Source organism: Ipomoea nil, unplaced genomic scaffold (assembly GCF_001879475.1).
Source record: "Ipomoea nil cultivar Tokyo-kokei standard unplaced genomic scaffold, Asagao_1.1 scaffold1562, whole genome shotgun sequence".
NCBI lineage: Eukaryota > Viridiplantae > Streptophyta > Magnoliopsida > Solanales > Convolvulaceae > Ipomoea > Ipomoea nil.
Genome location: NW_017617990.1, coordinates 882,752 through 898,207, shown reverse-complemented (window position 1 = coordinate 898,207; position 15,456 = coordinate 882,752). Strand labels below are relative to the sequence as shown.

At 34.8% G+C, this 15,456-nt stretch overlaps 1 protein-coding gene across 1 annotated transcript; it reads right to left on the bottom strand.

The window, feature by feature from the left end:
* Window positions 1-7,450: 7,450 nt before the first annotated feature.
* Window positions 7,451-10,091, bottom strand: LOC109189654 (polygalacturonase-like). Its single transcript, XM_019340268.1, has 4 exons — window positions 9,648-10,091; window positions 8,223-8,512; window positions 7,895-8,123; window positions 7,451-7,749 (listed from the first exon to the last, which is right to left on the bottom strand). Exons 1-4 carry the CDS (start codon window positions 10,089-10,091, stop codon window positions 7,531-7,533), a joined length of 1,182 nt encoding a protein of 393 aa, XP_019195813.1. The 3' UTR covers window positions 7,451-7,530.
* Window positions 10,092-15,456: the final 5,365 nt, after the last annotated feature.

Here is a 15,456-nt window from a genome sequence, read left to right as displayed (position 1 = left end):
CTCCTTGTTGTCAATGACCTGTACTTTATGTTCTTTCACATTGAAGCAGACCAAGAAGTAGTGACCATGGCGATGAACTGCGAAAAATATCTAATTCCAATTCAAAGTTAAAGCAATGTTAGTATTTTTTTGGACATGATAAAGTCAAATTGGACATGGGTAATAGAACTTACCAGATCTGCATCACTGATGTCTAGGTTCCCGAAGCTGGTTATTTCATAGCTCAATCTCTCATTGAAATTCTTCATTTTTATGTGAGTTGGGAGATCCTTCATCCACTGATCATTGGGATCAATTTGAAGCTGCACATACAAATGCAGGAATGAGTAGTCATAATCCAAATAATATTTGTTGAAAATGTTAAAGTTATACATACAGAGTTATATATATATACATTTCCAGAATTGTACAACTATAGTTCCATAATTGGATAACTATAATTCCATAATTTCATATCAATAATTCCATAATTGCATATAACCAATTCCATAATTGCATAAGTATAGTTCTATAATTGCATAACTATAATTCCAGAATTACAAAATTATAAAACCAGGGGTTCACAGGTACACATCCAGAACTGAATAACTACATATCCATAATCTAAAAACTATATATTCATAATTTGTGAACACTTACATGTACTAGGGTGGAGAAGTAGACCCGCTTTGTCTCCCCAACCGCACGAGGCATGTTCAGCAATGTAAAACGTAGGGACCAGACATCTAGGAAGCTGCTCAGTAGCTCACCGTTGCACATAGTTGCAAAATCATCCCTTGTGAAGTAGTAATCACCATATTTGAACAATGTCTCTCTACAATACAGTAAATAAATAAATATAAGAACATAAATTAATGAATAAAATTTAAGTAAAATTGGTGGATGGAAACATACCCTCCCGGGTGCTCACTTGAGGCTTCCAAAAATGCGTAGTTTGAAAAAACCTTTTCTTTGGGAGTTGCATTATTGATGGAGCCTTTGTTCTTATTCCAATATGGTGACCTCAAATGAAGCGGGATGTTCCTGAATTTGCACACAGGTCTCTTTCTCACAGTAACATCCTCAACATCAGATTCACTTTCATCCATAGCCCTGTTGTCCAGAAAAAAACAGAGGCAGTTCATAACCCCACAAGTATAATTCCAGAATTGTATAACTACATTTCTATAATCTATAAACTATATGTCCATAATTTGAGAAATACATATCCATAATTGTAAAGAAATCAACGTCACTAGTTGAATAAGAATATATTCATATTAATCAAACTTAATATTCATAATTATTGATGAATTGAAAACCATATTTATAGTCTAAATCTGCATAAGAAAGCAGTAACCTACTTATCAAATTCATCAATCTTAGCAGCAGTTTGGGCAGCAGGGGTAGTAGGAGTGGTGGACTTTTCGAATGGCACTCTGATTAGTAATGGAGTTGCTTCCTTCTCTGTTGAGGTTGATACTCCTGCACTCCTCACAATGTTATCCACCAAGGTGTCCAAAGGCTGCTGTTGAGATGGTGGTGGGGTTGGTGTAGAGCGTCCAAGTAGCTCAAATGATGGGACTTCTATTTCCATTTCCTTTCTTGTTTTTTCAAAAGCTGCTACCAGAGAATCAACTGCTGATGTGAAGCTCTCACTTCCGAAGAAGATGTCATCCAATTGCGAGGCAGTTGGGCTAGGAGTCGGTTGAATTGTGCTTGCAGCACTCAGCATTGTTGATATTCCTGAAAAAGCCCTCTTCATGATTTCAACCGGGGCCCCTTGCTTGCCAATGTCAGACATGACCTGACCGAACTCAAGGACATCTGCTGTAAGCCGTTGAAGCACATTTGTTACTCGGTCAACATTTGTCAGAGGCACAGATGGAGCTGGAATAGTTGGTGTAGCAGCAGGGCTGGACACTGGCCTTGGTATTGCAGCAGGAGGAGGTGCAGGTCGGGGTGATGATGTAGATGCAATGGCAGTAGGTCTTTGAAATCGAGGGATAACTTTGCCCTTACCAAAACCCCCTGATTTTATCTCAGCCGATACTCGCTTGCGTACAAGGCTTTTTGTCCAAGCTTTTATTGCTGGGAATGTGCGGTTGACGGTCATGCCTCTGAACTGTACTCGGTCAAAGTAGAAGAGCTTCAAGAAGTACAGAAGAGTATGTTAAGGAATTGAATAACTACATATTCAGAATTGCATATCTATAATTCCATAATTGCATAACTATAATTCCATAATTATAAAACTAGATATCCAGAATTGCATATCTATAATTCCATAATTGCATAACTATAATTCCATAATTGGATGACTATAATTCCATAATCCATAAACTACACATCTATAATTGATTAACTATAATTCCATAATTGTAAAACTATTATTCCATAATTGGAAAACCACAATTCCACAATTACAAAACTACACATCCATAAGGGCATAACCACACATACAGAATTGCATATCTATGATTCCATAATTGCATGAATATAATTACATAATTAGAACATTTTATGTATAATGGGATATTACCAGGATGAATACCATTGGACCTCCAAAGGATCTGGTAGGAGAGTCTTTGTAAATGTCATACGAATCAATTAAAGAATTGTACGTGTACTTGCACCAATTAAGTCTTGAGATTGACCGGATGTTGAGCAATGACTTGATAACTCGATAGTTGGCATATCTTCCAGTATTTCCCCGGAGCAGAGATGAGACAGCAAACACCACAAAGTCTCTCTTGAAGGCATCTCCATGGTCACCTCTCCTGATTATTTCATCAGGCATCTTTGTTGTTATGGGTGACCCTGACCTGACATTCCATCTTTTCCTCCACTCAGTCAGGACCTTATTATATGCAGCTGTAGAATTTTCCTCACTCTTTGTACCTTCCTCAACATCTCTCTTCCCCCGGGGGAGTCCCAAGATGTATTCAACATCCTCTTCACCGACATGTAGATGGTCACCATCCAATATGAAGTCTGATTTGAAAACATCAAACCTTTGCAGGAGATACTCAACAAGTTGTGAGTAATTGCTTGAAAATTGTAGGTGCAGCAGCCCTCCAAAACCCATATCAATCACAGCATCCTTTTGGTCATGTGTTAGACGCTGGACAAGGTCATACATTTGCTTGGGACCCATTCGTGTACTGAAGTAGTTCACATCAGGGTCCCGTACTCTCTCTCGCTTTTGTGGTGGTGCCCTCTTTCTTTTTACAGTTGCTGGTTGTTGCCTTGTCGAAGGCTCTGCTTGATCTTCCTGGGCAGGGGTGAGTTCAGCAGCTTGTGAGCTCAATACTGCTCTGGTTGTTCTCTTTTTTACAGACTTCACAAATTGACCAAGTGTAGAATCATCTGCCACACCTGACTGATCCATTTCTGCAAATAAAAAACATCAAGTGAGGTTAACAGAGTACTATATCCAAAACTTCATAACTACAATTCCATAAACACACAACTATACTTCCAGAATTGTAAAACTACAATTCCATAATCTCATAAGTATACCACAAGGCAAGTTATGCTAAAAAGGATTTGAATGCAATTTGGTGCACAGAGTAAGGTTCACAGAGTAATACATCCAAAACTGTATAACTATAATTCCATAAACGCACAATTATACTTCCAAAATTGTACAATTACAATTCCATAAGCATACCTACAAGGCAAATTATGCTAAAAAGGCATTGATGCAGTTTGGTGCACAGAGTAAGGTTCACAGAGTACTACATCCAAAACTCTATAACTACAATTCCATAAATGCACAACTATATTTCCAAAATTGTAAAACTACAATTCCATAAGTATACGCACAAAGCAAATTATGTTAAGAAGGCATGAATGCAGTTTGGTGCACAGAGTAAGGTTAACAGAGTACTACACCCAAAACTGTATGTCTACAATTCCATAAATGTACAACTATACTTCCAAAATTGTAAAACTACAGTTCCATAAACTTATAAATATACTCATAAACCCATAATCATAACCATACACGTTAATAATCAAATAACTATACATTCATACAAGATTAAACAGTATAAAACCCTAGTTTAAAATTTCATAAATATATACTCAAAATGAATGCTTGTTTTGTGTAAATGCATTATGTATCAACGTAAAATGCATTTATACCTGTTATAGGATGATGATGAGCTCTGGTTTACAGAGAAAGCGCTGTTGAATACGCGATGATCGGACGCCGGCGACAATAGCGACGACGAGTGTGTTTGAAAGCTAGAAAATGCTAAAGAAATGGTAAGGAAATGGAGATGATTGAAGCGTTTACGGAGGGTATCGTGTTGGAGAAGGAATGGAGTGCGGGAAGTGAAATGCAGTGGAGAAGAAACGAAGGAGCATTGTTTTATATTTAAAAAAAAAAAAAATATCTGATTGGTGGAGTGAAACGGTGCCACTAACGGCACCGTTACTCCCTAAACGACGTCGTGTGGATCCGGATGCACCAAGTACGGTGCAACCGGATGCACAGCATAACGATTGGTCTTTGCTCGATAAATTTTCTTAAACTCAAAGTTCTAAAAAGACTAAAGATGGTCATGTTAAGATGGAGAAGTTATATTGAATGTTTAAAGACACAATTTGGAACCTATGTTGCATTTCCCAGATATTTGTGAACCTAAATGTCTAGGATTACTTTCAAAACAATTGTGCCATTTGGCACTTTAACTTTGTTTTTTTTTCGGATGGTATTTTATGGACTATGGTTCCTGTGGCATTGGAATATCACTATACTAATCTTTCTTAAGGTAGGTACTATGCTTTGTATATTGTTTCCTTTTTTGCAGTTATGAACAAACAGAGGTCAGGGAATGGTTACTTTGCACTGCTTAACCATGTTTTGAGATGGTCAAATGTGCCACATGGATATTCATGTCTTCATATATCTTGAATATCTTAAATTTCTTGGGTAGGTATCAAAATCAGGCATAAAGTCAATAATAGCATGCATTGTGCACATGAGTATCACAGTTCAAGCATGCTGTGGCAAGGTGTTTCTTTTAACAAGTATTTCTATTTTGTATAGGACAGAATATCATAGTGGAATACATACACATTTGTAAGTAGTATGTGTTATAAACTAGATTAGAGAAAAGTTTGTATAATGTAATTATTTGTAATTATTGGTACACAAATAGGTCGATGCGTCATACTTATTTATGCTGCAAAACGTTTATGCAAAATGTTTTTGTATCTTTAATCCAAATTGACTTCTTGAAATCAACTTACAATAAAGAATTAATATTAAAATCAATCTACCTTTAACCTTTCTATGTAGACAGTGTGGATCCTCAACATATCTTTGTTGTAGACTATAACATTTCATTAAAATGTTATAGTATCTTTTTCTTACTAGCTTATGCATATCAACCTATCAGGACACAGGTATGTTCCCATTGAGAATTTTATACCGTTCAACTGTATTATGAGCATGCTTGGTTAGTAAATATGATAGCAAACAACAATCTAAGGACACAGGTAGTGAAACTCAAACACTTATTTTGTCTGGCTTGAAAATAAGTACTAAGTTAAAATGTTTTTTTGGTAACCAAATAGATAGAGAGCTAATTTCTAGGTTAGCTTATACATAGAACTGAAATCCTTCTACCATGACCCACAACAGATAAAGAATTGTGTAATTTCCAGGCATTATTAGCTAGAAATTGTATAGAATTGTGTAATTTCCCGGCATTATTAGAAATTGTATTAGTTTTCAGGAGTTATATTGCGAAATTGTATTGGTCATTACAAGATTGTTCGAATATGTGATTGAAGCCAAAATAATGATTGGTGACGACGCCGTCATTTCGGTATTATACCTAGAATATCTATGACTCCATCGGATACAAGATTGTTTTTCAAATTTCAAAGGAGACAATTTCCACTGATGTTGTCATATGCAATGACAATAAATAAAGTTCAAGGTCAAACACTATATTTTTTTGGGTTGCTATTGAATAAACCAGTTTTTGTACATAGCCAATTGTATGTTGTTGACAATGACAATAAATAAAAGTCAAGGTCAAACAATATATTTTTTTGGGTTGCTATTGAATAAACCAGTTTTTGTACATAGCAAATTGTATGTTGTTGCGTCTAGGGTTAGCAATCCTAAGGGTTTAAAAATTATAATTTGTAATGATCTTAATAACAATTATACTTCTACAACTAATGTTAGGAAGTTTTTAACAATTTGTAAATACAGCTACAATTTTCGGACTTATTACTATTGTTGTATCATACGTATAGTTTATTATTATCATATATCCAATCCATTTTTTTTAATTACAATAACACTGTAAATTAAAAATTTATTTATAGACCGTGCATCGCACGGGTACAATACTAGTATATATATATATATATATATATATATATATATATATATATATATATATATATATATATATATATATATATATATATATGTGTGTGTGTGTGTGTGTGTGTGTGTGTGTGTGTGTGTGTGTGTGTGTGTGTGTGTGTGTGTGTGTGTGTGTGTGTGGAATGGAGTAGGTGCATTTGTTGCTTCCCGTGCGGATGTGCGGTGGATTTATGTGCATGAGTTTATACTTAATGTGCGTGAGATTTGTACTCAATGTGTCTGAGATTTGTACTTAGGGGGTGTATTCAATCATGACTTTTGTAGAGTTTTAAAGACTTTTAAAATGATAGATTTTAATAAACTTTGTTTGACTTTCATAGAGTCGTTCAAAACTTTTTAAAACTTTATAAGACTCAATAAAAGTCTATATAAAAAACATTCATAGACTTTTATAAACTTTTTATTTAATATGCGTGAGTTTTGTACTTAATGTGCCTGAGTATTGTGTTTAATGTGCGTGAAATTTGTGCTTAATGTGCGTGCGTATTTCAGAATTACGAGCTCAGAAGAAGCAGAACAGAAACTCACGCACATTAACGCCCAAGCTTCATGTTACTTCTTCCTTCAATTTGACCATGGATTCTGGATTATCAGCTACCTTCAGAGCAGTTGAATGTTTATATAAATGACGCACGCAGGGTAAAATTTACACAACAGCTAAGTGTGGATTTATGTTGTATTATTTCCATAATTTTTAACCACCATAGCTCGCTCCGCATCATCATCATCAGGGGGGGCAAATGGCTACTGGGGATCGGGAAGAAGCTAACATCAATATTTTCTGCTGCATTATACACATTCACGCACATTAAGTACAAATCTCAGGCACATTAGGCACAACACTCACGCACATTGAATACAAATCTCACGCACAGTAATCCACCGCACATCCGCACGGGAACCTTTCACTATATATATATATATATATATATATATATATATATATATATATATATATATATAGTATTATTGTGAGTATGGTATACATTTTTGTACATAGTAAGGCCAAATGAGGCTAACACAGACGCCAACATACAGCTTCAACAATAAGTGACAAATTAAATTATATTAATTACTTCATCAATTCAATTATTTGAAAATTAAAGCTAGCTAGCATGTATATTTTGAACCGCTTAGAGGCAGCTCGCCGGCATAACTAAACCGGAAGATGTCCCTCCAGCGTTAGAGCATGAGGCTTGAGCCGGGTGATCTTTGTACATCAAGTTTATATCGTCTAACGTTATGCCACGACACGGTTCTGTCTTGCTGCACTCGAACGTCATCGCCACTTCCGTCGCCGATGTACCATGTATGTCTTTATACTTTATGTTGCTTATCTTCACGCCCGACCCCTGTCATAATTAATCATATATAAAACATGTTTAATTAGCATCAAAACATCAATTTTTTTTTTTTTTTTGTTTTTGATGTTTTAAAGATAGTTTTGAGGATGGTGGTGGAACAAGCTAAGGAATATGCATGAATAATTGACCGTACCTGATGAGGACAGTTTTGGTTGTTAGGACAGTAATTTTGGTCGATGATGATGGGTTGTTTAACGTTAGACATGACTGCATGTTGAAAAACAACATTTTTCACAAACCCATTGCTTGGCCTTGCCCACGTTTTGATCCTCAACCCATTTTGAGTGCCTGTAAAAGTAGCAGTTTTAACCGTCACGTTTTGTACTCCAGCCTCCTGCTCTTTCCAACCTAAACTCCCAATGCTGCACACAAACATATATAACAAAGATTCCTTAATTAAGATTCTTATTCATCAGTATAGTAAATTAAAGGTGTTTAAAAATGTTTTGAATTTGACCGACCTGATTCCGTGACCGGGGCCACACGCGATATTTTCAATCCACAAGTTGGAGTTCCCCGGACCAATGGAGATACAGTCATCACCAGTGCCGATGTGGGAATTCAAGATTGTGACACCTGTTGACGACTGCACGTGGATTCCGTCTGTGTTGGGGCTGTTTCTGGCCGCCGACACTTTCACTCCTTGTAACTTGGCATTATGGCAGCTTTCAATGCGAATGTGAAACTTCTGACTGTTTTTTGAACTTAGTCCGTCAATAAAAACGTTATTTGAGTTGTAAAACGCCAGTGTCTGTACATAAATACGTAGGTATATATTTACGAAAAGTTAGAAATTTTTTTCTAAAACCAAATCTAAAATATGAGTCAAATAGGTCATGCAACTGTCACGATAATGTAATTAGGCACATTAATCTAATTTATAGATTTTCTAAGTTTCTAACATGTCACCCTAAATTTAAAATATTTTTTTTTAAATAATTATTTTAAAAACGTCAAATTGATTATCGGAGACCAATCAACTACGATTTCTCGTAATCGTTCCCAGATTATGTCGACGACGGGTTTGACGGTGATCCAGACGTCCGATCATGGTTCTGCTGGCGTGGATGGTCTTGTGGCGGAGTCACGAACGTCCGGCCCTGGTCCAATCTCTGATTGGCGGCCTGCAGATTTTCCGGGAGACAGTGCGCAGCCGGCGACTTTCCGGCGAACCGAAGAGACTAACAATGAAAAAGATGGTGGCATTGGTCTCGGCTACCTGTTCAACTAGCCTAAGTTCAGTTCGACGACCCCCAAGCGGAACCCTAGCTCCGGCCACCGAAGATAGCGGTGGTCTTGCTACTGCTTCCTGATCGGCAGGTGGTTCAGCCTTTGGTGGTTGGTGATGGTAGGCCAATGACTCCCAGTGCTCTCACTTCTTCTGCGGTGGTCGTGTATGCACCGGTCGCTGCTGAGGGCGGTGTTTTCGGCGTCGGAAGAGCGGTTGATGTACTGGATCGAGTCGCCTGCAGCTCCAAAACCGGCTTTGGAGTTGGATTTGGGTCCATAACCATCAACGTCGCCATTCTTTACGCTTCTTTTCTGCTTGATGTCGAAAACTTCGGCTGTCGGAGCTTCGTTTTGGCGTAGAAAGCAATCAAAAGTGGAAGTTTGGCCGGAGACGGAGACGAAGAAAGTAATCAAATTAAAAGTGGAAGCTTGGCCGGAGACCGAGAACTGAGATGTTTTTTTCTTTTAAATAATTATTTTTAAAAGATATTTTAAATTTAGATGACCTGTTAAATTGAGTTAATTTTGTGAAATTTGTTAGTTTAGGGATTCAATTATAATTTTTTTAAAGTTCGGTGGCTTAATTGCATTATCGTGTGCATTATTCCTTAAATCATTACATATATATACAGGTTGAAGATTGTGTATGTACGTACCCCAGCTCCATTAGGGCAAATCTTGCCGGAGTTTTTGCATGACCAAAGAGTAGCGCCCTTGGCATCTAGGGTTCCGCCGATGATGGAAACTCCGGTCACCCGTACAAATTTGATCCAATTATCAGCATTTCCAATCACATTGTAGTCAGAGGGGGCAACAATTGTTCCATCTATTTGAAACCTTATGGCTTTGCTCTTGCATGTTTGGCCCCCAAATGTTGTCGCACTGCCAAGCAAGAACCTTCCCGACGGGACGTAAACGGTGGCCGGGGAAATGGAGGCACAGGCCGCCGCCCATGCGGCCAGAAAGGCCTTGGTAGAGTCACTCTTACCATTGGCTTTTGCTCCATAGCTTTGAACGTTGTAACTAGGATTGGATGCTAGTGTACATGTTACGTACAAAAAGGTGAAGACAAGTAAGAAACAATGTTTGCACGCATCCATGTTAATTTGTATATATATGATGATGGATTGTATGTATTGTAGAGAGATAGAGAAAGAGCAGTGGTGAGAAGTTGAAGAAGAGAAGATGGTATTTATAGATCATACATGAATGCAAAGATTTGTATTCTAGGCATACTAGAATTTATTCCCTCTCCCTATATTATTAGAAATATTACAATTTATTATTTCTATCCGGTATGGGATATGAATTTATTTTCCCTCCCTCTATATTATTAGAAATATTACCATTTATCATTCCTATCCTAACGGTGACTCTTTGTATCCATATAAATAGTTATTTCATGTATATATTGTATAATTTCAGAGTGCTCAATAATAATTTACTCTTCCAGAATTACTATTCTCCTCAGATTTATACATATATTATTCTCATCAGCATGTGTGTATCGTTTAACCGCTTTGCTTAAGATTAACCGCTTAACACAGATTATGTCAAAATTATACCAGCAAAGACACAAGTACAATATTACTTCTTTATACTTGCATAGTATATATATTATATTCAACAATTCCATTACAACATTGGCGCGGCTACCATCCATAACCCGCTCATATATATATATATATATATATATATATATATATATATATATGAATGGTGAATATTAAGTCCTTACCATTATTTTATATTACACTGATTAATTCATCTAGGACTTATTTTGTTTTATAGTGTCTAGCTTAAATACGTCGACGATACTTTTCTTAAACCATACTAAATTCAAAACATATTGTATTGGTAAATGTAGAAAATATCACCTTAACTAAACTAAATTGTATGTGTATTGTCCTTCTTTTTGCTTACTAACCTTTTCAAATTAATAACCTCGTTGTTCTTCTCAGACATTCCCTGCAGTCTTGATTATATATGTAGTTGTTTGCGTTCCAAAATGAAATTATTGGAAATCATTGAAGTTTGGATACCGAGCATGTCACTAGCACCCTATATATGCATGCTTCAAGCCATTGCCTAATTCATATGGAAAAACCAAAAGGGGCAATGTGGGCAGAAATGCCGACAGTTGTATATATATATCCACAGCCCAAGCAGCAGAAAGTCAACAGACAACGAAATTAATTAAACTAGTTATTACGATAACGTTACGTTACCAAATTCCCTGTATTTGATTGGTTGATATCTCTCTCGCTCTAAGAGCCCACAAGACAATGAAAAGGTAAATTACAGTGATTTAACGACTTAATATCTTAAATGAAAAGACGACTACATGGTGTTAATAATAAACTCACCACATTAGATATAACTCCTACATTGCAGTTGTCAAGTCTCGATCTTAATTGCAATTTATTATTTAAGTAACAAATGAGTTGTCTGAATAATATAGCCTTGAATTAGGCAAAATCACATTGTGGAGGAAAAAGAAAATCAACCAAGCTAAGAGCTAAAAATAATAGCACATGAATTAAGTAAGGTACTAGCTTGGGTCAAAAGTTTGATTCACTTATCTATTTTAGTCCTTTCTATATTTGCGTAGTAATACAAACTATAAAGTCAAGTAAAAAGAGGTTTGAGTCATTTAAGAGTTTGGATGCTTAAAATTATGCATATGCAACAATATAATGTTTTAAGAGAAGTGGAGAGTTGTCTGAAATGGTCGATCAGAGACTAACTGAGATTCAACTTGATTAGTTGTAAGTGCAACGCACTAGAAAAAAGAAAAAAGTAATACTATACATCACTACATTACACGAATAAAAATCTTATCTTATGTATTGACTTATATATCGTGTTGCAATTGATGATTAACTATCATTAAGATGCCTTGATATATAGTGTTATTAGATCTGCAATCCGATGTGTTACAGAGTATATAAAAAGTAATGTATATGATGAATTTAATTTGTTTAAGTATAAAATGGGCTCGAAAGGCTATGTTAGGTCGAAAAGAGTACAAGTGAAGATTCAATCGTTATACCGTGCACCGGGGCGCACATAGCACTGTTCGCCCTACGCCTCCCAAAACGATGCCGTTTTGCTATGTCGTTAAAAAAAATTCTCTTTTTCAAATGCACATAAACTCGTAATAGAATACACATAAACTCATAAGAGAATACACATAATCTACATAATACATAATACACATAAACTTTTAACTGAATACACATAATGGGGTTTGGTTAACATAATACACATAAACTCTTACTGGATACACATAAATTCATTACACAATACACATAAACTTTTGACTGAATACACATAATGGGGTTTGGTTAACATAATACACATATAAACTCTTAACTGAATACACATAAACTCATAACACAATACACATAAATTTTTAACTGAATACACATAATGGAGTTTGGTCTGTTCGAAGTGACGTCAGTATGATATCAGCATGAAATTAAACGCGCGGTTTTGTGCCTGAACGCACATTGTTATGTGCGCCGTGGTGCACGATATAAATTGCCGTGAAGATTTAAATTAAAAGTTAGCTGTTGAGATCCATTTTGCAGCAACAAAGCATGAAACATAATGTCAAAATCTCGTCGATCGGCATGATATGGTTACGTGTAGTATAGTAGTGGCTCAGGCCAATTATATTCCATTAATAGGTCTAACGTGGCACTGTGGCAGCATATAAAAATAGCTCAAGTCATTTATGGCGGGCGTTGCATATTGATTGATATGATATCTATAGCAGTGACGATAAAATTGTCTTGTTTTATTGATGGTGTCTGGTCTCAATGATCCGCTTCGCAACAGTCATTATAACATAGACGGCGGGCATGTGCACCGCGGTAAAAAACGGCGCCGTTTCTTTAAATAAAGAAACGGTTCGCCGTTATAGTTAACAGAGTCTGTTTATTTGGTGTATTAAACATCAACTGACACTACAGTATATCTAAACCGACACTGCAGTTATATCAAAATGATACTGTAGTTATAGTGAAATGAAACTGCAGTGTATATAAAATGAAACTGAATAACATTTCACATATTTGAGTGTATATTGTACAATGAAGCTGTAATTATATCAAAATGATCATGTAGTTGTGTTTTAATGAAACTATAGTGTATATAAAATAAAATTAAATAACATTTTCACATATTTGAGTCTATAAATATCGAATGAAATTATAGTTATAACTTATACCGAAATGAAACTGTAGTTGTGTTGAACTGAAACTGCAGTGTATACAAAATGACACTGAATAACAGGGTTACTTTTTGCGAAAGTGTGCGAAACAGCGGAAAACAAACACCGTTTCTTTTCATTTAACAAAAGGACGCGCGGTGCATAATTGATCATGCACCGTGGTGCATGATATAATTTGCCGTTTCGCAATCACAAAACCATAAATGCTTCCAAATATGATCGAAGCCTATATGTTATTGACTTATTGTACTAGTAGACCTGTCGTATAACCCAATATAATCATCATAATTTACATGTCACATTAAATGGGTTTTTATCATTAAAAGTGTATTTTTATCATTTTTATGTTAAAATATTTAAAAAAGAATATTGAATATTAAATGCTTCAATAAAAAAGGGGAATGAATATTTAGCATGTGAAGGTGGTTAATTTTTACGTTAACGGTGGCTGCCTTATTGTTTAGTTTCTTCCATCTCCAGCAAATTAAGGGTGTGCTTCATTTATAGGATTTGATAACTTTAATTCGAAATTGCATACATTTGGAATATTGAATGACATAATTAAAAATGGATATCATTTTCATCTTATTGGCGATTTAATTTTTAAATTTAGATTAGTATTTTTAAATTTTAGTTTATTTTAATTTTTTTGTTAATAATGATGCCTTGGATTTTATTATACTAGAATCAACTGTCTTGATTTTTGTTTTTGTATTTTTTAAATATTTATTTCTATTATACGGTCATACACAACGAAATGCCAATATTAATAATCCTTCCAATTTCACTCTACTACCAAACACAAAATACTTTTACCAAACTCATTAGTCATTACCATTACTAAGTATTTTACTTTCATTTTAATTTCAATTCCCATGTGCAAATCAAACACACCCTAAATCTTACTATTTTCATCCGACCATGTGCATGTGTTTAAATATGTGCCGCCGCCATCTCTCCTGCATCCATGCCGCGCCAAAATCTCTCCGATTTCGACACGTACAGAGCTGGATTTTGGGCTACAGCACAGGACCCCAAATTTTAAAAGTCCAATATTTAATTTTACCTAGCTAGTTTAGAAATAAAAACTAAAAGTTTTCAATTAAATTTAAAAGGCATCATGAAGAAATGATAGGAATGTGTGTTTATTGTATTTTAACTTGTAGGTCAAAGGTTTGACACTTGTGTGTTGTTATAGCTTCAGACATCTCCTTATTTTTTTTAATTCTTTTGCATTGCGAGTTTCCGCACACTATTATTATTATTATTATTATTATTATTATTATTATTATTATTATTATTATTATTATTATTATTATTATTGTTGTTGTTGTTGTTGTTGTTGTTGTTGTTGTTGTTGTTGTTTTTTTTGTTGTTGTTGTTCTATAATATGTCTTTTGGCTTTTTCTTTGCGCACAATAATATTTTACCACCTTATTATTATTATTATTATTAGTATTATTATTATTAGAAAAAATTACGATATTAATTTTAAAAATTGTAATTTTAGTAGGACCTCATTTATTAATCAGAACAGGGCACAAAAATCTAAAAATCGATCATGTACACCTACTATTACTTGGGCGACAAACGTACCTCTTGTAATTTATGTTGTCTGATCTTAAGGCTCTTTACATCCAAAAAGGTAATATTCTCATTTATTCAAGTGCCCCATGTTCGTTAGGTGATAAGCAAATCTAATAGTAATATGTAGACTTTTTATAGTTCTATTCTCTCTTCTTTTTTTTTTCTTTTTTTTTAACCATCAATTTATTAATTAAAAAATCAATATGTACAAAATCAATGGGCAATTATATTATGAATCATGGTCTTGAGTGCAATGTGAATCACTGAATCATGAATAAATGTTCATTTTTAATATAATATACTCAATGTACATTATTTGTGTACTGAAGATTTATTATTTGATATTCCGTATATCAAATAATGAACCTTTAATAAGTACATAATTTATTAATATGTTAATAGCAAGTATACAATATATTAATTGTAAAAAGTATATAATTTATTAATTGAAGATACATAATATCTTTACAGTAAATTAAATATATAATCTGAATAACATTTTAAAATAAGATTCACAATGCAAGATGAACCATTGTCCATAATATAACTATAGGCAAATTATGTTGTGCATCCGTGTGCACCATGCATGGTGCATACGAATGCAAAAAACGACGTCGTTTTATTAAAAACGCGCGTCCCAC

What these genes read in the sequence shown, in the direction of transcription:
- LOC109189654 (XM_019340268.1), bottom strand. Translation starts at nt 10,091, where the DNA reads ATGGATGCGTGCAAACATTGTTTCTTACTTGTCTTCACCTTTTTGTAC. An exon ending in TTTGCCCTAATGGAGCTGGG is followed by an intron (nt 8,513 to 9,647) that starts GTACGTACATAC and finishes ATTTATGTACAG; the next exon opens with ACACTGGCGTTTTACAACTC. An exon ending in GGCCCCGGTCACGGAATCAG is followed by an intron (nt 8,124 to 8,222) that starts GTCGGTCAAATT and finishes GTTTGTGTGCAG; the next exon opens with CATTGGGAGTTTAGGTTGGA.